This window comes from Arvicola amphibius, chromosome 12, assembly GCF_903992535.2.
Source record: "Arvicola amphibius chromosome 12, mArvAmp1.2, whole genome shotgun sequence".
NCBI classification, from domain to species: domain Eukaryota; kingdom Metazoa; phylum Chordata; class Mammalia; order Rodentia; family Cricetidae; genus Arvicola; species Arvicola amphibius.
This window is the reverse complement of record NC_052058.2, coordinates 13713978-13741556: the sequence shown is the minus strand read 5'-3', so window position 1 is coordinate 13741556 and position 27579 is coordinate 13713978. Positions and strand designations below refer to the sequence as shown.

The 27579-nt window shown below is 41.6% G+C and overlaps 1 protein-coding gene across 2 annotated transcripts in view; it reads right to left on the bottom strand.

The window, feature by feature from the left end:
* The window catches only part of Wdr26 (WD repeat domain 26), a 45596-nt gene extending 28462 nt beyond the window's left edge, over positions 1-17134 (bottom strand). Inside the window, exons 1-6 of one of the 2 annotated variants that reach the window (XM_038349501.1) lie at positions 16243-17134; positions 14364-14463; positions 14159-14263; positions 8500-8636; positions 4930-5027; positions 3428-3584 (exon numbers count right to left, since the gene is read on the bottom strand). In XM_038349501.1, the coding sequence (XP_038205429.1) occupies positions 3428-3584; positions 4930-5027; positions 8500-8636; positions 14159-14263; positions 14364-14463; positions 16243-16601 (956 nt within the window). In that variant the 5' untranslated portion in view covers positions 16602-17134. The remainder of the gene's footprint in view (positions 1-3427; positions 3585-4929; positions 5028-8499; positions 8637-14158; positions 14264-14363; positions 14464-16242) is intronic. The other variant, XM_038349502.1, reaches the window with a different exon arrangement.
* Between the last annotated feature and the right edge of the window lie 10445 nt (positions 17135-27579).

Below are 27579 nucleotides of genomic sequence, written 5' to 3'. Positions count from 1 at the left end.
CTTGCTTTCAAGTAAATTCAAAACTTTAGATGGTATTAAAAATCAGTACTGTATCAAAGAAAACAGTAAATGTAGCATTTTGACCAAATTCAATCTCTAACTTGTGTCTACAAATATTTTATAAAAATCCTGTACTAAAAAATTTGTACTTATAAAAGTAGCATATAAAAACATACTTCCATTAGTTATCAGTGTGAAAAAGTCCAGAAAATACTTTCTTTTAAAAAAAAGCTCCTTACTGGTCACATTTAAACCGAAAATATGTGCAAACTAGTTAATAAAAAATTGTGTACAATCTAATAAAAACTCTTCAGTGTTTACATGGGTTTTTCAAAGTCATAATCAGTTATTCATAATCAATTCTCTATTCTCCAGAGAGGAAAGAATGGATAGTATGTTTACATTTTATTTCAGAAAATATCTTTCTAACTCCAATGCTAAAATGTAGTTTCTAGAAGAAAATAAAGTAGATGGTTAAAAATGATCAACTTTTCTTTTGAAGACCTCCAGCTAAACTTAAGGAATTAAATTCAGGCTCTACTTTCCAGTCTGGCAATGAAGGAACAACTTACTGAGTTAATGCCTGGTGTTACTCTCTTAGTCTCCTTAAAATCTACCTCTAGAATGAACAGCTGGGGACGACTCCTGGTTTCCGGCTTGGTGAACTGGGTAGGTAGATCCTCCCTGAGATAGAAAATGCAGGGGAAGATGGCTTGGCAGCTGAAGTTCTTGCAAGCAAGCAAGAGGATGGGAAGTTCAGATGCCCCGAGCCCCATGTAAATGCCAGGTTGACATGGTAACCCGCCTGTAATTCCAGCCTCTGAAGGTGGAGGCAGGGGATCTCTGGAGCACACTGGCTAGAGACTTGCTGGGATTGGTGAGCTCCAGGTTCAGCCAGAGACCCTGTCTTAAAAGAGTAAAGTGGAAGAACAACTGAGGAAGATTTCCAGTATCAACCTTGGGCCTCCACACAGATGCACCCATATGCACACGTGTACCCACATGTGAAAACATATACTCAAGCACATATATCATAATGTGACAAAGAAAAAAAATATAGAACTCAAGTGTAAAACAAAACAAACAAATAAAAAAACCAACCAACCAAACAAACAGACTTAGCAGGCCTGAGTAAGAGGCAGAGAAAAAATCTATTTGGATCTGCTGTGTTTAACTAGAGCAACAGCCAAACTGTACTCAGATCTAAGGCTCAGGAGAGAAAAACTGTGGCTCTGGCCTATTTCCAGGAGACCCTAGATTCGTGGAAGTATAACCTACGGAAGGAAGATGAGGACAGAGGCAACCCTGGGACAAACTATTAAAGGGACAGACAAAGAAGAGCCTTTGGAGGGGTCAGAGTATCAATCTAGAGCCTGGAATATTTATTGAAAGCTATAATGCTGCAATACTGTACAAAGCTGGAGAAAACCTGGAAGGCAGCTGCTGAATCAGACAGACTATCCTCACCAACATCAGCAGTGACACTACAGGAACCTGGTGAAGAAAAATAAGGACAGACCAAAGAATTGCACAGTGAGCAGGGAACGATTTGAGAAGTTAGCCTTGAAGGAGGGAAGTGATAAACAGAAGGCGCAATGCTGTTTTTAATTTATTGTTATATGTATGGGTGTTTTGCCTGTAAAAGTAAGTCCATGTACCATGTGTGTGAATTTTTTTTAATCATAAAGAAGATCTGAGGAACACTTTTAGAGTTTCAGTTTTAGTAAAATGTCAGACACATGGTCTGATGAGCACCCCACCCGAGGTGAAGGACAGAAAAAGGACTAAGTATTTGTTATATATTAGTTCTACAAATAATGACATCAGGAACTAAGGTGCATACAGGGGGGAAATCTTCCTGTTGTGGGTTTCTGTTTCCATGCATGAAGGAAAGGCTCTTATTTTCTGACACTTCGGGTACTATCAGGTCTACTTGTCACCTTTCAGTCCCCTCAGCAGAAATGAATTTATGAGCCACAAAGAGACCTTGGTCTAAGAGTGACTTAATTTTAACAACCTAAAGGAGCTATAAACAAGAGACAGACTATATAGCCTTTAATCTATCCCCTACCTACCCACCCACTCATCCAATTTAAACAAAAAGCTCTAAAAGTTCTCCCAAAGAAGTCAAAGAACAGTGCCAAGGGGTGAGCCGTGCTAAGGGAAAGGATCACTGATCATGCCCTATGCTAGCACAGCAGTCACTCACACGATCCAGTACTTCAAGAGGAGCATCACTTCTAAGGCCAACAGCTCAGACAAGTGCAGCCAGCGATGACACAACCGCACACACAGGCAGATTATAGGGCTGGGGACAGGGCTCAGTGGTAGAGCTTTTAACTAGCATTTGAAAAGACCTATGTTCTGTTTCTAGCACTGATGAAAGAAAAAACAAAAACAAAAAAAGCAAAGTAAATCACTTGGTTTAAGCACACCTCAAGGGACTGGAGAGATGGCTTGGCAGTAAGAGCACTGGCTGCTCTTCCAGAGGTCCTGAGTTCAATTCCCAACAACCACATGGTGGCTCACAACCATCTGATGCCCTATGCTGGCATGCAAGTGGACATGCAGAGCACTCATACATAAGATATAATTTTTTTAAAATAAATAATAAACACTCCTGAATATTATTTTAAAGCGGTATCTACATGTATGCATAGTATTTCTGGTTATTCAAAACCTTCTTATTGATTAACATATACTCTGTCTTTTACCATCGAAATCCATTTCTTTCGTTACTTCTTCAATGAATGTGAGCAGAAGGAACTGAGTATGTGCACTACAGCAGCCTGCTTTCAGTGTCTGACTCATCAGAACCAAACCATTTCTTTCCTCAAGTTTGGAAGGGTTCACAATTTCTATCTTGGTATTTTAAATTTAAAGTTATGATTTAACTTTGGAGAGCTTAAGATAGAAGAGAAATTTTTACTAAAAAGTACTCAACACTAAAAGACAAGATTGAATTCTTCCAACTTCAGTTATGTGCATGGTTTGGTAAACATAAACACAAAGTTAATGTCTATTATTCTAGCCATTTGAAGCCATTCTACAAAAAGCAGAACCTTAAGAAAAAAACATTTCAATGATTTATATATGTAGAAAATAACTTTGTACATAGTTAAAATGTTGAACACAGGAAATAACTAACCAAACCCACAGGTAAGAAAACAAAAAATTGGCTTTTGGGCTTCAGGTCCCAACTGTGGCTTACCACATGAACATAGGTACATAGTAGAAGCTAATTTTCTATTTTTTTTTCTACTAAGTTTCAATTTTAGTAGTCCTGGGTTTTACTGTGAATAAATAGTAAATCAGATATGAACTGTTATACAGCTACACAAAGAAACCCTAGAAAATGTTCGCATAAAGTTCATAATTCTATCTGTAATACACTAACATTTGAAAACGTAAGAAATTTTTCTCTTACCTACTACAAACATGATCTATAAGTAGAGACACAGAATCTAGGTTATTGTCAAGTTTGGTATTGTGATATAGGCACCGATCCCTTTGTAGCTCCACCGCCTGCCGCAGAAGAGTCTGTAAACGCCGTGGGGGAAGCATCACTGATGGTGGTAAATAGGCTTTAATAAAAGATATTTTAAAAAAGAGAAATAAAAATAATAATAAACTGTAAACTTTTATTTAAGACATTCAGTTCTCTTCTGCTGCACCTTTTACCTCAGTATTACTGTTTCCACTACAGACAAAAGCTCCAGGGACATGACATAAGGGAAGTTGTAGGAACATTTTCAAAGACTACAGTGGTATTGCCACTAGAAAGGAGGACTTGGGCTATATCATGTAGGTGGAGTTTCTGCGGAATAACACCACATACAAAACACTACCAAAGTAAAAAAAGATAGGACAGAACATGCGATATATGTACCAGTAGACGATTATGTATCTCAGAATGAGATAAATCTTCACTTAACAAAGAGTAAGCCAAAACTCTGAGGCTACTAATGCCAAAGGTACCATGATAATTCAGAGAACAGAATCAATACAAACTTATTCCAATTCTCTTATGCTTTACATTTCTCCCAGGTATATGGAGTATGTATTTTCTGATTCTTGAGATTTCTACTCTGTATAAATTGAATAGAAAAGAGGTATTTTACATAAAGAATTGGAAAAAATGATCCCCCAAAAAACTAGAAAGCGAGCTAACACAGCTGGGAGAAGCATAAGACAATTTACCTAAAGAACAAAAATTATAAAATGCATAGGACTTGAAGCTGTGGTTCACTTTTTTTTCTCTATCCTTAGTACTTTTCATCCAAAGAAAAGGACTTAAGAACATCACTAAAGGAGCTGGAGAAATGGCTCAGTGGTTAAGAGCACTGGCAGCTCTTCCAGAGGTCCTGAGTTCAATTCCCAGTGACCACATGGTGGCTCACAACCATCTGTAATGGTATCTGGTGCCCTCTTCTGGCATATGGGCATACATGAAGGCAGAATGTTGTATACATAATAAATAAATCTTTGAAAAAAAAATCATCACTAAATACAAACATGCTAGGCATTGGTGGCACACGCCTTTAATCCCAACATTTGAGAGGAAGAGACAGGTGGATCTAAGAGAGTTCAAGGCCAGAACAGGATCCAAAGCTACACAGAAACAAGATAAGACAAAACAAAGCACTCAAACATAGGGCAGTTGATATGTAAAATGTAAAATAAATTTAAAAAGTTATTTTAAAAAGAGAAAACAAACATAAGGGGTTGGAGAGTGCTGGCTGCTCTCCAAGAGGACCCAGATTCAATTCCCAGCACCCACACGGCAGCTCACAACTGTCTGTAAATCTAGTTTCAGGGAATCTGACACCTTCACACCAATGCACATAAAATAAAGTTAAATAAACTGTTAAAATGATCTTTATTACCTACTTCCAATCTAAGAGGAAATAAACATCAAAAAACTCTTACTCTGAAGCTTGTCCAGCAGTTTGGACCGAGAAGCTGTCCCCTTGCCTTCCCATTCAGCTTTTGCCCTTAGGTCTTCCGCATGGCTACACATTAGATACCTATAATAAGAAAGCATCAAATCTCAAACCCTTTTGAAGTATAATTAAAAAATAGTTGATTATATTTTCACAATCAAGTTCTTGCTCATGCAAATCAAGAAAAAAAACATTTTTACAGTGGATTCAATTTATTAATACAAACTGGTATCTTCATAAATTATTTAAAGGTGGTAGACTATTATCAAAATACACAATGTAAAAGAGTGTTCCCTTCTGCTATACATAATACATGTAGCTACTTTATGTCAGGTTATTCCAAATCTTCAGCACATGCTTCACTGAATGCCACAACTAATCCGTATGAAGCAAGCACTATTATTCTAATTACATAAATGAAGAAATTGAGACACAAAAAGCTTAGGAAATAGTTGTGGGAAGTTAAGCAGTACAGGAAACACAGACTGCACCTTGTTCTTCACAACTGAGCCAACTTCACAGATTCTCTGTGATGTAAGTACTAAAAATCACAAGTCAAAACAACATAGGGCTGAGAAAGTATTTTAATGGCAAGAATGCTTGTTTGGCATGAGGACCTGAGTTTAAGTACCCGGCAACCACCAGCGAGGGCTACCTATGCCTGGAATCAGCATTATTCCTCACTATGTATAGACAGTGGTATAAATGCTCAACTTTCTCAGCTCTGGGGAATATAGAACGGCCTCTTATAGGGAGGATACCTCCAACCTGGCTTTTCTCAGGGAACGGAACTGTATAAAAGAAGTAAAGGCCATATTCAACTTGGAAGTGAAATCTGATGGGTAACTCTCTTGGGTGCTCTGCCAAATATACCTTCCTTGTCACTTATATAAAAACAAAGCCGGGCGGTGGCACACCTTTAATCCCAGCACTCGGGAGGCAGAGGCAGGCGGTATCTAAATTTGAGGCCAGCCTTATCTACAAAGTGAGTTCCAGGACAGGCTCCAAAGCTATACAGAAAAACCCTGACTCGAAAAAACAAAAACAATAAGACAAAAACAAATAACAATTAGGCAATGAGGGTAAAATAAAACCACGTACTCACTCTGCTCCCTGCTGCACAAGTAAGGCAGTGACACCTCTCAAATACCAGGGTCAACGCCCCTCCTTTCCTCAACTGAAAAAAGTAACAGAGTCTACGCAAACAGCAGAGTGCCTTGCCTTCTTGTTTTAAGTATGGATGTAGCATTTTGGTTAATGGAAAAACATTTTAGAAAGTGTAATTATACTTAACAAGCCTCCGAAGAAACTGAATTATGAAAATTTGTCTCTAAAATAATTCTGGGGAACTAGTGGGTCAAGGCTGCACAAGCCTGCCTGCCTGCCTGCCTAAGTCTGATCCTTAGAGCCCACAGCTAGAAGAATGGACTCATGAATTGTCCACTGACCTCCACATATGCATGTGCACAACACAAGAACAAGTGGAAAATGCTAGGCAGTGGCAGTGCACACATTTAATCACAGCACTCGGGAGGCAGAGGCAGATGGATCTCTACAAGTTTGAGGCCAGCCTGCTCTACAGAGTGTTTCAGGACCACCAGGACTATTATGTAGAGAAACCCTGGGGGGTGGGGAGTGAGGTGGATAATGAAAAAAAGGGAATATTGTGGGAGAATTAATGTCAGTAGCTAGGTGGGAAAATTGTTCACTTTTTAAATTTTGCAAAACTGACATGTGGTGGCACAGGTGCACAACCCAGACTGCTCCAGAAGCTGAACTACTGCGGGATATTTGTTTCTACTGTGAAAATGTTAGGTGAGACTTCTGGGGACAGAGGACTCTGGGAAGAAAAACGGAGCAGAAGTGAGGAGAGGCAGAACACACAATATGCAGGAGGAAAGGTAACAGTCACAAGCCATGAGGCAGAATTTAATTAATATAAATGGGTTAATTTAAGTTATAAGAGTTAATTAGATACAAGTATCAGCTATAGGCTGAGCTTTCATAATTAATAAATCTCTGTGTCATTATTTGGGAACTAGCAGGACAGAGAAAGACTTGTTACACTGAACCAGCCAGGGAAGCTTAGGGAGACTGTCTAAAAATAAAAAGAAGGAAGAGGGCTGGGGACATTTACCTCAGTGATAGATGCTTACATGCTTACCCATGACACATAAAAATCCTAGGTGGTGCACACCTTTAATCCCAGCACTATAGAGGTAGGCAGATCTCTGTGAGTTCAAGGGCAGTGTGGTATACAGAGCAAGTTACAAGACAAGCTCCAAAGCTAAACAGAAAAATCTTGCCTCACAAAACAAAAGCCCCAAAACTAACAAAGTCCTTGGTTTAATCCCAGTACAGCCCCTCCACAAAGAAAAGAGGACCTATGGTTATTTCTGTGCCCTTTATAGGAATATGGGTTTAGACAAATGTGATATAGTAGAATGGAAAAGATACAGCATGAGCAGGACTTCTTTCTTTTTTCAAGACCACTTTAAAGAAAAAACTATGAAATAAATTGTATTTCTGGCCCTGCATGTACCTTTAATCCCAACACTTGGGAAGCAGAGTCATGTGGACCTCCCTCCAACCCCCAGCAGGATTTCTCTGTGTAGCTCTGGCTTTCCTAGAACTCACTCTGTACATCAGGCTGGCTTTGAACTCAGATCCACCTGCCTCCACCTCTTGAATGCTGGGACTAAAGGCGTGCACCACCACTGCCCAGCTGTACATTCCTTATGAATTTTAGGTCATCTACGTAGGGAGTTCCAGGCTAGCCAGGGATATATAAGACCATGTTTCTAGATAAACAAACAGATAAATAAACAGATAAATAAATGCAGCAGATAAAGGCCATGCTAACAGTTAAGCAAATAATAGTTTTGTATGCAGAACACTTGTATGCTGTTCATTGCTTGATGTGGTCCAAAGCCATGAAGTTTTCTTTTTTTCTTTCTTGTTTGTTTGTTTATTTATAGCTTTTCGGGACAGAGTTTCTCTGTGTAGCTTTGGAGCCTGTCCTAGAACTTGCTCTGTGGACCAGGCTGGCCTTTCCCTCACAGAGATCTCTACCTGCCTCTGCCTCCTTAGTGCTGGGATAAGGGTGTGCGCCACTACCGCCTGACTGCTTTTTTAATTTTGAGCAGATTTTGAAATAGTATCTCACTGGCTATATAGATTTCTTCTCCTTTTCAACTACTAAGTATCTCAAATTGTTTTTTGTTTTCGTTTTTTAAATTTGTTTGTTTGAGATTGGGTTTCCTGGCTGACCTGGAACTCTGTCCATAGATCAAACTCAGAAATACACCTGTCTCTGACTCCAAGTGCTGGGATTAAAAGTGTGCCACCACTGCCCAGCTCTCAAAACTTAATACAGATAGCTAAATAGCTTTGTGCATACATAAGTGAATTTATCCAGAACTAAGAGTTCAGCAATATCCAGGACTTTCTCAGTAAGAAAGTTAATTAATAAAATATAACTTTGATCATTAGTAAACTTCTATAAAAATAACAGACCCTTCATTAATCTGGAGTCTTAAGAACTCCACGTCCTTACCCACTAAGAACATGAATGCGTTCTGTATTGTATCTCAGCGGCGTCAGTTCACAGCGGAGAACTTGAAGTGCCTCCAGGACCTTGCCGTCCTCCAGGTACTCCAGGTACTTCTGCTGCAGCAGCAGAAACTTCATCCTCTGACATGACAGAAAGCAGCAGTCAGGGGAAAAGGCTGATGGAAGGTTCAGAAAATGTTTGTGCCTAAACAGAACAGTAGAAACCATTCTACTATGCCTTTTGAAAATAATTTTATAAAGCTTCAAGATGACTCAAAATAATTTGTTTTACGAGTCATAGTAGATTAAATGAATCTTCAAGTCTACATTTTAATAAAACTCTTTGAAAAATCTCCAGTTAGGATCATTAGTGACCAAGGCATTATCAACTTAAGAAAAAAAAACAAAAAACAAAAAAACAAATTCTGCTCCTAATTTCCTTAGAATTTTATGTGTCAACATTTAAAACTATGCCAAGAATTCCTTATTTGCTCTCAAAATTTCTGACTATCTTAACAGGGCAGTGAGAACATGCAGCAAATTGTGAAAACACTGGTGGAAACAGTTCCAGTTAGTGGAAGTTATTTTGAAGCTATGATGTAGTAGGGTATAGCTCGGTTGTATAGGACTTGTGTAATATGTAGAGATATGGATTTAATTCAAGCATCACAAAAACAATTAAAAAAAATCAACAACAAAAACCCCAAACAAAACAAATCAAAAAGCCACAATGTGGAAGAGAAACTAGGGTGACTGACAGGCAGAGCCACAGTCATTGGGCAGAAGTCTGAGTACCCGCATTTGGCTTATTTGAAGTCAAACGGGCTTTCTAGCAGATGTATACTGCAGACCCTGACTAAACTGGGAGAGCACAGCTCATTCTCTCCGCAGTTATGAACACCCACATGAGAAGGTTGGGTTTAAGGGTCTTTAGAAGATTCAGTATCTACTATGTCTGTATATTTGTAATAATCTGCTCATTGATGTGTTTAGCAACAAAGCACAGATAAATATTATTTATTACTTGCCCACAAAGATAAAACACTTTTCAGTTATGAGACATTCCCATTTATTCCTACAGAAATGTTTGGTTTTAACATTTTTAATGTTACATTACCATCTTACTCTAAACTTGAAAATGAAGATCACAACCCTAGCAGTTTCTCCACTAGGAAGCAGTATCTATGAACTATTCTCTCTATAATGTCTTCTAAACTTGAAGCTTAACTGAGGACTACTGATTGGAGGACCCGCTCACATTCGTTACTCGTGCTTCAGCGATCATAATGACAAAAATGTTTATCACATTTAGAAGCTCCATTGAATGTGGATTTAATGTCCATTTAAAAAAAGAAGTAAATTATCCTGTAGCAACAGAATTTAGAGTGTGGTGAATTACTTTGATTTTATAATAAGTAATATCTATAATGCGGCTGGAGAGATTGGATGTCCTTCCAGAGGACCCAGGTTCTGATCCCAGCACCCACGTGGAAGTTCACAACTGTCTATGACTCCAGCTCCAGGAGATCAGACACCCTCACATAGACATACATGTAGACAGAATACCAATGCATGTAAGAGAAACATAAGTAAAAACTAAAAATTTTTTAAAAATAGTATAAGATATAAACTATTGGCTTATTCTTATTGTGACTCAATACAACAGTTTATTTAAACACTTATATAGAGCAGGACAACTATTTAAATGTATCTGTTGTAAGACCTGTTACTCTTCTGTTTGATAATCTAATCTTAAAGCTTTAGGTAAGACAAAAACAAAACAAAAAAACCCCAACAACAAACTTTAGAAACTGAGACAAACTCCTGTAACTAGGAAAACTGCACTTATCAATTTTACACATAAGGCTAGGCTAGTTGGTTTCAGAAACAGACTAATCAGCAAGACACTTTGAAAAGTACTTTGTATAGGTATACTTAAGTTATTTTTTATAAGCCAAGTAAAAACACTTTCAAGTGACCAAAGTCCCAAAATTAAATTTAAAGTCTTAGAAATGGGGGAATTGGGCCTTATATATGAAGTTATTAGGCTATTGTCACCATCTTCTGAAAAATCATTTAATTTTACAAAACGAAGCTTCTATGTTATCAACTCTTGTTGGGTTCATTAATTTATTGTATTTCTAAGTCAAACTTAAACAATGTCACATGCAACTAGTCAGTATGGATTTCATTTTTTCACTGAAGTTTCTCAGCAATTGGTAATTTGGGAAAGGTTTTTTCCTTTTAATTCCAGGCAAGTCTTGTTCATTTATTATTAATCATAAGACCCCATACCCTCTCCCTCCCTCAATCCAGTGTGTAAAGGGACATTGCTAACCTCTCCCTCCCTCGATCCAATGTACAGAGTGGCAGTAACCAATGCTATTTCTCCCTTACTTTCTCACCAAGACCCTGGCAGAACATATTACTGTGTTCTATGGGCAAAGATGGGGCAGGAGAAAAAAGAAGGCAGACTAAACCTTTGAGCAAGGACAATACAAACTCATATTCCTGTATATACAGGGAATGTTATAAAAGCAATACAAGAACATTTTTATGAGCCATTTTATCTACACTAAGACAATGAACACCCTCAATGGGTATGAAAGCTTGGCCTAGAGCACTGCACTAATATGCTGCTAGACATGCGCAGCTGGAGAGCTCGAGAACAAAGGTTTGTCCATCTAAAGCTCAGCTCAAGTATATGACACACGGTAACAATAAAAACATATTTTACCTTCCTAAATTTAAAGCTCAAAATTAATATAATCTCAAGAAAGATCTTTTAGTGCATAAATGATGTCCATTCCTGAGAAAGTTAAAAATCAGGCAATACTGAGGCTTGTTTAGACAGGGGTCTTCTTTTCTCTCTTTTAAAGATCGGAAACTTCTGAAAGAAGCCAGAGGGAGAGAAGAGGGACAAGGAAATAACACCCTCCCTGAGTTTCCAGTTAGACCTCTACCAAACTATTTTCAATAACTTCAGTCCCAGCAATATTTTCTTTTCTTTCTTTTAAAATCTAATAAAAACCTGAAGCTGAAATCTTTTCTTGGACCCCTCACCACACCTTACCCAGTATCTGAATCACTGTTCTTTTACCACATTGTTAGACTGAATTTCAACATTGAAGAAAAACTTTGAAATAACAGTATCCATGGAGCCTAGTTATTGAAGGCAATCTCTTAATTTTGTGATGGCTTTAATACTAAAATAATGTTATAAGTAAATTTTGCTATTAAATCCTAATTCCAAGGAAAGGAGAAATAAATTATATTTACAGTAAGGATCTCAGAGCTCTTATTTGACTTTATGAGTTAATTTTTGTCAAGTCCGTATTTGCCCTTTTGATAAAATTATTTCTATTACATTAAAAAATAAAAGAACAAGACTTTGTAAACATATTGCAATTTTCTGTTGTTGGTCTCAAATGCCTATCCAGATTTTCAGACATGGCATTATCAACTCAAACTGAAAAATGTTGATTCATGACTTTAGCATCCAAAAACCTCACAACATCTGCTATTCTGAGTATCATTTGACTAGAAACCATTTTAAAGTGTGGGGACAGGGGGAAAGTGAGGGACGTAAACTAGATCAATAAAAGCATTCAGACTGTCTTCAGGGCACGGATGCAGCTCAGTGGCAGAGCACTAGCTAACCCAGCCAGGCTTAGTCCCCACCACTGGGAACAGCAATCGTGTGCACTTTGAGACTGTACTGTCATCAAGGGTCTGAGTAGATAACTAAGTAATTATGTTAAAAACCTACAAGGTTGGTGTCTAAGATATTATAAATTTCAACTTACATGATGATCTTCTAGCAATGAAATCAGGAAGGAATAAATGATATTAGAAAGGTGAAGAATGGCTTCAAAAAATGTTGAACTGAATCTTTTAAAGCAATTGATTCATCAATGCTTATGGGAGACAAAAGTGGGCCCCCTTTCTTTGTATAAATACCTAAACAGTTTGATGGTGTGAGGCTCAGCCAGATTTAATCTTCATCTTTTATTAGATCCTAGAATGTTCTACAGACTGAACAGGCTGTAAAAAGAAAGGATTCCTCCTTATTATCTATACTACCTTTTTCCAAAATACTTGTTGCTTCTATTGAAGTTTCTAATGAATCATAATCTAAATCCAAGTCTCAAATTACTACAAATAAAATTTTAAAGGAAGTGAATCATTAAAATTTTACTATTAGAGTATAGATACAATTTGGATAAACTTAAAAAAATGAAAACATACTCTAAAAAAATCGCATCAAAATATTCCACAAATAAAATTTCTTTAGAGCCACCAATAAACCTCAATTCTTATTTTGGCCATTTTATTTTCTTTGTTTTTGCTCATCCAGACTGAGCCAAAAATTTGTGAAAAACTGCTCAATTAAAATATACTCAGGTTTTAAACCCCAGACATACCAATTGAGATAACAATAAACATACTCCATTTTCCTGGAAAAAATTGAATTCCTTCAAATATGGATGCTAACTTTAGTTCATTTTTATTTTTAAATTATCCTATGAAATTGTTTATTTCATAAGTTAAATCATTTGACTTTATACTTATGTAAATTTGTTAATACTCTGGGTAGTGACTGAAAGAACAGAGCCATGAATTTAACCACACCTTTGTCGCACTTCTTTAGACCTTTAGTTTTCCTGAAGTCCACTTTCTAAGATTATATTATTGTACAGAATTATATAAAGAATTTGAAACTATTTTGTAATAAGATTTTTTTAAAAGATTAAAAAAAATCACAGTTCTATTCAGTTTATAGACAAAGGTAAAAAAGGTTAATGTTTGACCCAATTAAAAAAAAAAAAAAAGAACCAAAATACTAATGGTCACTTACTAATAGTTAACAAACTACTACCTCTCTCCCACTTCCTAGTCTCCTTATCTCCCCTCCCCCAGCAGACAGGAAACTGCTTTTGACAATAAACGAATCAGCTAGAAGTTTATAAGCCAGCAGCTGATTCTTCATGCTTTCCAATAACTAGTGCTTAAAAAAACAACAACGATGTATCCCTTCCTAAAGAACTAAAACCTCAGCATGAGAAACCAAACCAAACCCATAAAGGCTAATGAGGTTAACAGGGTAAAATACTAAACTGATTTTGACTAGGAAATAAGAGCCCAATGGTCAAACTTGCACCTAAACTCAAAGTGACACATATTATGCAGACTCTGACACTTGTCAATTCACAGAACTTGAAAGAAAGAAAACGGAGAGCACAACAACAGTAATAATTTGGCTTAACTATGTATTTCCAATGTTCAGAAAAATAATGTACCAGCTTCTTCAGGCTGTACGGTATACACATACCCAAACATGTTTTCTCTTCAAGCATATTCAGCATTGTGAGTAATATAAAAGTATAATTTATCCTTGATCCTAACAATATAAGGTTCCTATGAACAGCACTAAAAGCAGGAAGATGTTTTAAGTTTTTAGAGCTTAAATTACAGTTTCAAATGACACATTTACTAAGTATGATATAAAACATTTAAAGTTCATAGCTTACAACCACAAACAACTCATCCTTATTTATAAATTATATAAAATTTACTTTCAAGCCTCTTAAGATCAGATGCCTATAATTATCAATAACCTAAAATAAGCATAAATGTGAAACTAAGAACAAAAGTGTATTTACCACAATTATTCCCAACAAGGTTTGAGAGATTTCAAGTGCGCCTCTTACCACAATCGCATGAGGAGAATGCACTAAAGGCTTTAGTTCATTCAGGTCATTTTCTGCCTGCAAAAATTGGCATAAAAGAAAAACAAAACTGTCACAACATTTCCACCAAACGCTTAATTTTAGCAGCAGTCACACAGCTCTATGTGCCCTACGTTACCTTATCCCAGTCTCCTTCCATGACATGATTTCGGAATTTGGTAGCAGAAGGATGTTCTAAACGACATCCTGACTCTTGCATGAGGAGATCAACAGTCTGGCTGCAGGAGAGATACAGTGTAAAAAAGACCTGACCAACTTTAGGGATTCATGCTTCCTAATAAGCTAGTATCTACAACTCCATGAAGAAGGAAAAAAAAAAGCTTTGAAACACTTGGTTAAGTAAACGATTTCAAATGCCACCTACATTGAAAGTTGAAAACCTTTCTTGAAACCATAATGAAGTTCTTCCTACTTCTGCCATCTAATGTTTCAGAAGTTTAAAGGAGTATACGATTTCTAAAAATGTTCTCTAACCAACTGGTCAAATAAAAAGTAGGATCCAGAAACTCTCTATGGCACAGCATTTCCAAAGACAAATGCAAGGTGACAGATGGCCTGTGTTAGGTAGCGCTTTCCTTCCAGATATTTGCTTGTATGGAAATTCTGCTAGGTCAATCTTTAAAATTAAAACAAATCTAGCATCAGAAACCATTTCCTTTCTCTCCACACTAAAAATAGCCAATTTACTATGGTGTAGATTCCAAACAGTCACGGGTTATTTCCGCCTGCTGCTGTCAGCTTGCTGCTTCCCTCAGTAATATGTTCTGTTAGCATTCACGAGATTTATTTTCACGCTTACCCTTTTCCTTTAGGGAATCAAGTGAAATCTTTCTAGATTTTTCTTTGGAAGCTTACTCATCCAATGAGGTTTCTTTTACCAGCTACTTTGGCATCGAAGAACCTTCATTCAGTCATGTATTTGTGTTCATGGCTTTACTTATGCCTTTTTTTTCTTTCTTTCTTTTTTTTAGTGCTCCTCATTTTTCAGCTCAACAGTTCAATGCTCAGCTTGAGAATTAAAATACTTCTGTCCCTCTGAATAAGAGCAGTTCTTTCCATTTTCCAAGAAGTACACGCGCGTGCACACATGCACACGCACGCACACACACCCAGCAACAACAATCCCGGCACTTCAGCCTAAGAGTTTATTTTAAATTTCGCTTTGGGGCTAGGAAACTGCTGTGTGTTTACTCCCATCAGCTCCTTCTCGCTCTGGCACCTTCATTCAGCTCCAGGACACTCCCACCAACCCTACTTCAACTCCCTTAGTTTTTCTTTTGTGTGTGTACAAAACAGTGAGTTTTGGTTAAACTCGCTGCCTACCTTCACCCAAAGTTAAAGGCCACCCAAACTGTGTTTGAAAACAAATGATTCACCAGACCAGACACCACTTTTTCAGAGGCAATCTTCTTGGTTTTGAAGTGGGATTTCACTAGAGCTAGGCCTTTAGTACACACACAGCCTCGGCGAGACTTCAACTCGTATCTTTCTTCATTACTCCCATCAGATTTACTCTGACAGCCTCTTTCCAAATTACCCCAGCCCCTTAGTTCCCATAAACACTTGTAGGCGACTGTCCTTCCTGATTGGTAGTTTGCCTGGGCTGTTGTCGGTCATGGGTGGGGGTGGGGAGGTGTCCCACAAAGATGCCTCTGAGACACACTTGAAAAACAAATCCTCCAAGGTTCATTATTTCCACCGCTCTGATCCACCCCTCCCCCAGCATAAACACCCTCGGTGTCCGCCTCCTCGGACCGACGACCTAGCTCTGGAGGTGCGAGGGGAGGGGTCGCTCTGGGCTTCCACCAACCCTCCCCAGCCCAGACAGTCCGGCTGGTCTCACGACACCAAGCCGATTCGTTTTCCTCGACCTCCCTTCCGTTCTTGCCGGGGCTGTCTGTCCGCGGCCTCCTGCGCACTGGGCCCCGGGGCCCCCACAACCCTCCCGGAGGCTCGGCCCCGGCCTGGCCCACACTGGTTGTCGGACGGACACTTACTTGAGCCCTAAGCCATTGAGGTGCTGTCCTATGAGCCTAATGACATCCTCATCGGACTGCGAGAGCCGCTTCTTCTTCTTGAGGCTGCTGCCCAGCTCGGGGGTGGCCAGGGCGGCGGCGGTGGCGGAGGCCGCGGCGGCCCCGCCGGGAACCCCGTTATTGACACTCAGGCTGTTGCTATTGTTGCCAGCGGCGGAGGGGGCGGCAGGCAGGAGCCCGTTGGCGTGGGCCAGGTCCCCCGCGGACGCCGCCGAGGGGGACGACTCCCCGTTCTGCGCCGACAGGCAGGCGAGCTCCGGGGTCTGGCCCTGGCCCCCGCCGCCCCCGCCGCCGCCTCCTCCCGCCCCGTTGGCCTGCATGCTGCCGCCGCTGACCAGGCTGTGGCCGCTGCTCCGCTGAGGGGCGGCGGGGGCAGCCGGAGGCAGTCCCACCACCACCACCACGGAGGAGGAGGCGGCGGCCGGCGAGGGCGAGGGCGGGGGGGGGAGGCCTGCTCGGCCGGCCGAGGCCCCGGGCTCTCCTGCTCCCTCCGCCGCCGAGGCTCGGGGCTTCTTCCGCGGGGGCGGGGAGGCTCCGCCGGCGTCCGAGTCGGAGGAGGAGGAAGCGGAGGCCAGAGTTTCCTCGCCGAGAGAGGCCGTGGTGGGAGGCCGGCGGGGCGCGGCGGGGGTCGGCGGGGCGGGAGGAGGGGGAGAAGGAGGACCGGGCCCTTCCCCCCCCCTCCGGAGGCGCTCGCGGCGCGGTCCGGGGACTCGCGGGCACTGGGGGGCGCGGGCCCGAAGCTGGAACCCCGGCAGCGGCGGCGAAGGCGGCGGAGGCAGCAGCCGCCTCGGTGCTCGGTCCGTGCCGCTCCGCTCCCTGGTGTGTTGATTCTTCCCCCAGCTGCTGCCTAATGGAGTCCGGGCGCTGGCGTCACAGGAAATGCCTATACTGCCCTCCTCGCTCACTTCCGGCAGCAGGTATGGAACCTATAGGGGGCTGTCACCCAGCACGTGTGTGTCCGGCAGCCCGGGTAAGGCCGTGGGGGTAAAGGCGAGGGCCGCCGGGGGTCTGGCCCCGGGTGGGATGTGACCCAGCACGACTTGGCCGGGTTGTGCGAGGGCCGCCCTGCTGCCCGAGCCTGGCGTGCGAGCTCGGCCCGCAAAGAGTTCGCAGCCAAACTCCGAGGCCCTGCGGGGTGGGAGGTAGAGTTCGTGTCCCCGCCGCGCACCCGGAGTGACCCCGAGAGGAGCGACCAGCTGGCCTGGAGGGGACCGCAGACGCACTGGCACGGGCCAGGGTGTGGCCGGCCGGCGGCCTGCTTTTGCAGCTGCAACTTCAAGCACAAGGGTGTGCTAGGCCCCTGTCCACTGGCTTCAGGCTCTGCACCCAGGATTAACCACTGCCTCATTTTAGGGCGGAAACACTTGAACTTCCCCCAGCCAAGCACTACACACACTTGTACCCGTGTCACCAAAGGACAGGGGAGGTGACGAGCCGAGTAGACCGTGCTCCACCCCGAGAAGGCGAAGTCGTCTGTCACTGCCTGTCTGGTGGGGCAAGAAGTTACAAAGACTGAGGGTGTGTAGAGGAATGGAGGCACTTTGCTGGGGAGTTTTACTGTTTTTTGTTCTGTTTTTCTTTTAAGTGTTTGCTCAGATGCCTTAGTCCTGGTTCCTGCTCCTCAGACAAGGAGGATTCAGGCATTGATGCAGATCCTGGCTTGACATTTTCAAGTGGCTGGTGTTTTACTGTTCCAGTGCTGTATGCGGCTTTCTTGGTTGGAGAAATACAGCAGCAGAGAACTGAGCTGAATGGTCCGCAGGACCCCCTCATCAGTTACATGTATATGGGTGGTGGCATGTAGACCTGCTACGAACAGATGTTTTCTCTGAAGTTTAGGAAATCCTCGGTGACTTCCTTCTGGGAGGAAAAAAAAAGCCAGCCTCGAGCAATACATCGTATGTCCCAAAAATTTACAATACTCACAGCTCGGTAATTTTGAGGCCTTTGGAGGCAGCCCTTTTCAAGTTAGAAGTGCAATAAAAATTATCCTATGATTTGTCAAGAATCCTGAGCTCTATTCATCCTGAGACAGGGAAGAGAGACAGGAAGCTACAAGGGCCGAGTCGTCCAGTGTTTCTCATGCTTTAAATATGCTTTCAGGTGTCAGCCGTAATTGCAAGGTGACTCATACCCGCGTTTGTATTCACCTGAGACAGACCTTCGTTCTAGCTGAGGTTCAGAGGGCACAGACGGTAGGTATATCCAGCAGAGCCAGAATTTCTAGGTAGTTGATGCCTTCACAGAGTCTTGTACAGTACCTTCAGAAATCTCATTACCATGCAGGTTGTTTTTGTTTAGGCAAAGTTTGCGTTGTGCAAAATGGTTTATAGTAATCTAGTAGCAATCATGAAGATGGATCAGGTCTGCAGCCTAGTTTAAATAAAATCTATAGCTTTTATAACGAGAAGAACCATTTATCACCAGACCTGGCTCACTCTCAGTAACTAAAGGAACAGGATGAAAGGAACAATGAATAGGATCTCATTGCCACCGACACTCAATATGTATATCTCAGCTTTTCTTCCTTTTGGGGAACCAAAACTGCTAAAAATGTTTGAATTTCTGAAGTTCATATATATATATATATATATATATATATTACACATTTTTATTTATAGTAAAACAGGTTAGGAGCACGTTGTGTAAACTCTGGGCCTTTTCAGAGAAAGGTTTTAGCTCCACTTACCCATGAATAACTTTGAAATACTATTCTGCACATTCTCAAACCTTGAGTAACATCATGTTACCCACAGGGTTTAAAGATCTATGCTTTCCATAGATGGATCTGGTCTTACCTCAGTCTTTCTTTTTGGCTAACTCTCTTCTTAAAAGCTTCTTATTTTTATTTTATTTTTAGTTACCTCATAAATTATGTGCTACATATTGTACACTGTGCATATTATTTATAGAAAGGTTTTATCTCTTGCCATCTCTGTGAACCCTTCTTCACTGTCACTGAATGTGCTGGCCATGTTTCTTCTGAAGACCTCCCATCTTCTCTGGCAGTCTGATTGTATGGAGCTTCTCTGTCAAGACTCAGCTCCTTTGGAACCTCCTTTGTGGAGCAGTTCCTGGCTTCCAGCCGTTACTGTGAGTATGACCTATTGGTTTTCCCCAATACTGAAGACTACATATAGTCTCATTCATTGACACTCCTTGAGGTCACTAAGGGGACCTTTTTGAGACCTCTTGTCTCCTGTCTTTCTCTTTCTATTCTCCTACAAAAGACTAAGCTGTGTCTAGGATTAAGTCCAAATTATCCCTCAGGAAAAAGTTACATGTTTGTTTAGGTGCTTGATTAACTTCTGCACTATTGTATGGGACTTTATATATGGAAAGTACCAAATGAAAGGTAACTTTTTGTCCTGTTTGTTTGGCAGTGGTAGGGAAACAGGGACTTTGTTTGTACTAAGCTGTGTTCTGTCTCTGAGCTTTGCTTCTGCCCCTGGAAAGCAAAAGCTTTGGGGTGTGTCGCCCTATAAGGGATGCTACAGAATCTGCTACACAGTAGATTACTGAATTAATTGACACTTAGGCTTTTCTAAATCTTGAGGTTGTCGAGGGGCTGTGTATATTGGAGACTGCCAGCAAATACATGAATACTTCCAGGGAGGAATATGTGTGTACTCATCTTACTGCAGTGCTTTTCAAACAATTTGTGAAATCAATGTGCTGAGCTGTAATTAGTGTTTTTTTAAGTAAGTAGAAAATTATACAAGCATAAATATTCAAGTAAATCACCTGAGGTGAGGTGGTTATTTTGTGAACCTTTTGTTTCAATGACAAATACGTGTAAAATAAATGAGTTTATTTTCTCAGAAAGGTTTGAGGGTTGGAGAGATGGCTCAGCAGAACACTTTGTGCTCTTCCTGAAGACTCAAGTTTGATTCCAAACACCCAAAGCATCTGTAACCCTAGTTCCAGGGGATCCAACAGGCATGTATGTGATGCACATACATGCATACAGACATTCGTACACATTTAAAGGGAAAATAAATAAACCTTAATTTTTTTTTCTGAAGAGTTTGAAAAACAGTCGATGGGTGGTGGTGTACGCCTTTAATCCCACCACAGAGACAGGAGAATTTCTGTGAGTTTGATATCAGCTTGATCTGCATAGTGAGTTCCAGGACAGCCAGGATCCTGTTTGAAAAAAACGAAAGTATGAAAGAAAACGACAACAACAAACCCATCTGCATCCTGATTGGCCAGAGAGCAACTCAGGAAATAGAAATGACGAATGACTGCTATATTTCAAGGCAGCATTTCTCATTCTTAAAACTAAAAAAGATATAAAAACTTTGAAAGTTGAGATGGTTTGAATATATAGGTATTTATAATAAGACACAAAAGTAAATTTTCACAGATGTTGGTAAAACTGGTAATAATTATGTTTTTCTCAAGATTTAAATTTTGGAGTTGGAAGTAGAGAAACTTCTGTCTGGCGTACAGAAGCCCGGTCTAGCGTGAACTCCTGTCCCTGCCTCACCTTCCTGAGTGCAGGAATTCCAAGCACGCACCAGCACACACCTGTGAAGTGGCAAGCTGGACTTGTCAGACTAGGGTGGGCTGGGGAGAATCGGGAGTGAATGTGGGAGTGTCCTGGAGTCCGAAGACTTGGTCAGTTGCCTGACTGCAGAAGCCCTTTGACTTCACTGTCCCTCAGACACAACGTCATTGTTTCACATTTATTTTTATTTTATGTGTATAAGTGATTTTGCCTGCATGTATGTCTCTATGAGGGTGTCAGATCTTCTGGAACTGGAGTTACAGATAGTTATGAGCTGCCGTGTGGGTGCTGGGAATTGAACCTGGGTCCTCTGGAAGAGGACTCTTAATCAGTTAGCTCTTAACCACTGGGCCAACTCCTCAACCCACAATGTCATTTTTTTTAAGTAAATAATAATCCCTATCAGTTTGTTGATGGAGTTGGTGGATGGGTGAATGAGATTGGAAAAAGAAAACAAACAAAAAAGTTAAAATGTTTCAAGATAAATTTAAACCTTCCAACATTTAAGGATTTGAGGGCACTAAGTATAAAGATATCACATAACTTTATTATTGAGCTAAGGACTTGAGCCCCTTTCCTACCCAGTTCTGCCATTCGGCCATGGTCGTGTGCAGCCACTTACAGGCAATCTGCCTGTCACACTGCGTGTCAGCCTTTGTGAGAGGAGGAGGGTCCAGTCACTAATCCGGCTCATCCGCTGTCCGCACGGCTCTCCAGCCCTTGCTTATGTCCCTCCTCTCTGCAAACCTCCGTCCATGCAGTGAGCAGTTAGTAAGCTGGGGCTGAGGACACCAGGTGTGTCCACCTGATTGAGAACTCACAAGTGAGCAGCGTCCACCTTTGTCCCGGAGAGAAGCAGCCTTTTTCTCAGTCAGCAGTTGTCTCCAGCGGCTGAGAGAGCCGTTTGCTGTGGACAGTAGCGTCTGGGGAAGTTTCCTGAAGGATATGAACTACACTAACAAAAGTATTTTTCCCTACCACACAGCTCCGAGGGATGGCTTGGAGTAGTTTTATAATTACTACTCCATCCTTGTGGGTTTATGTGAGTTTGAGGCCAGCCTGGTCTACAGAGCAAGTTCCAGGACAACCAGGGCTACACAGAGAAACTCTGTTTTGAAAAAACAAACAACAAACAAAATCCAAAACCCAACAACTAGTTTTTTTAAAGAGTACTTAAAAACAATCAGAATATGAAAAGTTAATCCTAATAAAAACATGACAGTGTATTCTGTATTTGTTTTTAAGAATCTCCTCTCCAGCCAGGCGGTGGTGGCACACGCCTTTAATCCCAGCAGAGGATTTAATCCCTGCAGAGGCAGGCGGATCTCTGAATTCAAGGCCAGCCTGGTCTACAGAGTGAGTTCCAGGACAGGCTCTAGAAACTATAGGGAAACCCTGTCTCGAAAAACCAAAAAAAAAAAAAAAAAAAAAAAATCTCTCCATAACCCGGCTCCTATATCCTCAGGCTGCTGTCTCCCACATACACACTGTCATAGACACACACTTCGTCACACAGACACAATCACACACACACACACACCATCACATGTGGCTAAATTCATTCTGGGGATAAAGAGCAGAAGGACATTTCTATTTATTAACTTTGAAAAGTAGATAAATAATTAATAGCCCTGGGAGTCCCTTCATAGATTCTTAGGCAACAGGCCCTTTGGGCAGCCTTCCTTACTCACAGTTCAAATGTGTTCTGTATCTCTGGCATTATCACAACTCATAATAATCATGGGATAATTATAACTTAAATAAATTCTGGTTATTAAAATATGTATACACAGTTTGTATAGAGATACTAGACTAGTATATGTTTAAAATTGAAAATTTTTGAAGTAAGTACTTGTTTATAAAGTTTTTAAGAGTTGGATGGTGTGGTGGTGGCACATAACTTTAATAATCCCAGCACTCAGGAGGCAGAGGCAGGAGGGTCTCTGTGAGAGACTAGCTTGGTCTGCATCATTCTAGACTACCCAAGGCTACCTCGTGAGACCTATCTCAAAAAAAAAATTGAAAGGATATCTAGACTTTCTGGTTCATTATTTTTATTTTAAAATTGTGTAAGGGTCTGGGGGGGGAATGGCTCAGCAGTTTAGAGCACTTGTTCTTACAAAGGAACCTGGTTCTGTTCCTAGCACCCATGTGGTGGTTCACAGCTATTTGTAACTGCAGTTCCTGGGGATCTGAGTTCCTTTTCTGAAGTCTGAGACTACCAGGCATACATACATGCAGCAAAGCATTCACCATATGAGGTAAGTTTCAAAAGTGTAAGATGGTTGCTGGAGCTGTCAGTCAGTGGTCCAGCATGTATAAGGCCTTGAGTTCAATCCCAGCGCCAAATACAATGTTAGAACTGTGCTCTTCAATATTAAGTGTGCTCTTTAATAATGTTAAACATACAGGCAAATGTGAGATGGAATAGGCTAAATTAATAAGGATTGTTGAGTGAGAGGCCATCAAGCCATTTCCGTGACCCTGGTCTAGTCCTAGCATTTGGGAGCTGGAGGCAGAGAGGGCGAGAGGCTCAGAGTCATCCTCAGCAGTAGAATGAGAACCCCCTGCATGAGACATAGTTCTGAGTGATTTGCATGGGCTTCCTATCTTAATCTTCCTGAGTCTCTTTTTAACGGAGGAGAGAGGCCATAATGCCAGTGATTGACTATAGACCATAGCCGGGCCCTTCTTGAGGCTATTGTAAAACACCCATTGCTAGATTGGACTAGGACTTACAGATCCTATTTAACAATGATGGGAGTCTTCTGAACACAGACTTTTTATATGCATTTCTGAAAGGTGAGAATGCCTAGTTTCTTGATACCCCTTTGAGCCCTCATAATGTCTGCTTCTAATGTTAGGTTATTGTCAAACACTATGACATAGGAACAAATGTGTTGATAAGGTTTAGCCAGAATTGGAGCAACACTGTTCTTGTTTCCTGGTGTCTGCAGGCTCTGCTCTTTTTTAGCAGTGTGTTTTGTTTATTTGTGTGTGATGGGGCCATTGTACTTGTGTGGAGATTAACTACAACCTTGGAGCCAGCTCTCTCCTACCATGTGGGTACTGGGGATCGTTTTTTTGTTTGTTTGTTTTGTTTTTTGTTTTGTTTTTGTTTTTGTTTTCCTCGAGACAGGGTTTCTCTGTAGCTTCGGAGCCTGTCCTGGAACTAGCTCTTGTAGACCAGATTGGCCTTGAACTCACAGAGATCCACCTGCCTCTGCCTCCTGAGTGCTGGGATTAAAGGTGTGCGCCACCACTGCCCGGCTTGGGTCCCCGGGATCGAACTCAGGTCCTCAGGCTTGGCAGCAAGTGCCTTTATACCCTGAGCCATCCTGCCAGTTCATTTTAACCTTTGTTTTCTGTGATGGAAAATGTCCACAACAAAGCTTCCATAAGTAAGCAGAACAGAGCTTCATTAAATAAGGTTAAACACCAACACTGTTAGCCAGGCATTGTTCTAAGCAGCTTACATATATTGTTCTGTTTTGCTTTTCCCATCAGCCTTATGAAATACAATTGGCCCCATTTTACAGGTAATAAACTGAAGCCCAGAAAATATGAGGCCACACAGCTTGTGTATGGCAGAGTAGGGTACTCAACCCCACAATATGCTACTTTTCAGAGCTGGCTGCTGGTAGAATGGGACTGGAAGTCATTGTTTATTTCCTTCAAGGTTAACAGAAAAAATGGAGCAAGTCCTATAAATTAATTTTTGTGCCTGGCCGTTTTTGTGTATTTGAAGCCTTTGATGCCCATACAATTTTACCGGACTGATTAAGTAAATAAGGGGACCACGAAGGGACACTACAAGGATGTTCTTCCTTCAAAAGCTGCCATGGGGCACCTGAGGCACCTTTTTGGAGATGCAGCTCACTTCTCCAAGGAATTCTGGTTGGAATGCAGCTGTTCTGCTGGGCAGAGACTATACACGAAGCCAGGTGTAACCCATTGACTCAACCAATTCTGGACACCAGAAAATGGCAAATGAAAGCAGGAAGAAATTCCCTTTCCCTATAAGCAGGATCTCCCAGCTAAAGTCTTCCTGAGAAACACTAAACCAAAAGGCCCCTACCAAGTCTGTTTTGTGTTTGCATCTGTCTCTAGACCTTCTTGTTTGGGCCTAGGATTCTGGAGCTGCAAACGAGCCAGACTAGATTCATTGAGGAACTCTCTCTCTCTCTCTCTCTCTCTCTCTCTCTCTCTCTCTCTCTCTCTCTCTCTCTCTCTCTCTCTCTCTTCCCCCCTCCCTCCCTCCCCCCTCCCCTTCCTCCCTCCCCTCCCTCCTAGGGTTTGTCTGTGTAGCCCTAGAACTCAGCTCTGTAGACCAGGCTGGCTTTGAACTCAGAGATCCACATCTCTCTGCTTCCAGAGTGGAGTGCTGGAATGAAAGGTGTGTGCCCCCCCCCCCCAGTTTCCCCCATCCCTGCTCATACTTGTTCTTTTAGCACCTTGGCCAGGTCAGCTTGTGGAGGAGGTCACAGACACTTGACTGAGATGATGCTGCTTAGTCTAAGTTTGGTGTGTAGTCGCAATGTGTAGGCTAGGCCAGTTCCAGAAGCTGTGAGTGCTCAGAGCTCTTATAATGGCGCATACCCCAAAGAAACTGTCTTGGTTTGGTTTTTTTTATCGCTATGATAAAGACCATGACCAAAAGCAACTCGAGGAAGAGAGGATTTAGTTCATTTTACAGCCTACAGTCCATTATTAAGGGAAGGCTGAGCAGGAACTCAAGGCAGGAATCGGAGCAAAGGTCATAGAGGAACACTGTTTACTGACTTGCTCCCCCCTGGCTTGCTCAGTTTGCTTTCTTATATATCGTAGGACCGTTTGCCCAGGGGTGGCACTGCCCACAGAAGGCTGGGCCCTTCCACATCAATCATCACACAAGAAAACACACTGAGTAAGCTTGCTTACACTCCAGCCTGATGGGGACATTTTCTCAGTTGAGGTTGTTCTTGTGACTGTCTAGCTGTGTCGGGTTATCAGAAACAAACAAATCGTAAGCAGCACAGGGTCGGTGGTCTTTCTGTTATGACTGGATGCGCTCTCTAAGAATAGGCTCTGTGCCACTGCTGTGCAGTTCAGTATGCAGCTTGGTTTATGCTTTCTATTTCAGACATTCTGAAAGTGGGTGAAAGTAAAGATGCCTTTAAAAATATTTATTTTTAATTTATGTGTATGAGTGTTTGCGTGAAAGTATGCGTGTGTACTGTGTGTGTGTGTATGTACAGTACCCACAGAAGACAGTGTATAATCCCACAGAACTGAAGTTATAGGCAGTTGTCAACTGCCTTGTGGGTGCTGGGAACCAAATCCTGGTCCTCTACAAGATCAACTAGTGCTCTCAACTGTGAGCAATCTCTCAAGTCCCCAAAATACTCTTTCTTTTCTTTCTTTTTTGTTTTTGTTTTGTTTTGCTTTTCAAGACAGGGTTTCTTTGTGTAGCCCTGGCTTTCCTGGAGCTCACTCTGTAGACCAGGCTGGCCTCGAACTCACATAGATCTGCCTGCCTCTGCCTCCGGAGTGCAGAGAATAAAGGTGTTACTTATTTATTATTATTATTTATTAAAACCTGAATTGGCTTTTCTTGTTGTTATTGTTTTGATTTTGTTTTCCCTTTTGAGACAAGCTAGTACTACATAGCCCTGGCTGGTTTGTAGCTTGCTATGTAGTCTGGGCTTGCCTCAAACCACAGAGTCAGAGCTACTTCTGCTTCTGCTTCCCCAGTGCTGGGTTAAAGAGTCTTGCACATAATCCCAGCACTCGGGAGGCAGAGGCAGGCGGATCTCTGTGAGTTCGAGGCCAGCCTGGTCTACAAGAGCTAGTTCCAGGCCAGGCTCTAAAAAAGCTGCAGAGAAACCCTGTCTCGAAAAAAAAAAAAAAAAACCAAAAAAAAAAAAAAAGACTCTTGCACACTCCAGGGAAGGATCCACCACAGAAATCTATTCCTCAGCATGCTTTATTTTTCATTTTGAGACAGGGTCTCTCCATTGTGCACAGACGGACCCTGAATTTAACTCTGTAACCCAGTCAAGCCTTGAACTTAAGATCCTTCTGCTTCATCCTCCTGAGTAGCCTGATTTTGTAGAATGCTGGAAGCTGTAGGTTCAATTCCCAGTACTGTCAAAAGCAAAAAGAAAAAGAAAAAGAAAAAGAAACCATTGCCGTAATACCATTATGACACCTAAGCAGTTAATAGCCCCTTAATTATCATCAAATATGCAGTTAGTGTTCAGAATTCCCCCAACGGCCATAATTCTTTTAAACAGTTGGCTTGTATGAAACAAGATCCAAACGAGGCCCACACATCACATTTCTTTGAAGTAGTAAGTCTCTGTCTTTTTTAGTAATGATTTTAATTAAAGTACCATATATAGAGAGGAGTATATAAATCCTTAAGTGTACAACTTGGCTTTTTTCTTCCAGTGAGTATGTGTGCAGCCATCAGCCAGGCTGTGAAGATGAGCGCTACCCAGATGCTGGTAGTAAACAGTTGCAGTTTTAGTGGTAGTTAGTTCTCTCAGAACTGGTGCTGACTGCGCACACATGCGCACATAGGACTGGTGCTGACTGCGCACACATGCGCACATAGGACTGGTGCTGACTGCGTACACATGCGCACATAGGACTGGTGCTGACTGCGTACACATGCGCACATAGGACTGGTGCTGACTGCGCACACATGCGCACATAGGACTGGTGCTGACTGCGTACACATGCGCACGCATGCTTGCTTTGCTCTTAGCGTGTTCTCATTTTCTCTTGTGAAATCTTTTTTT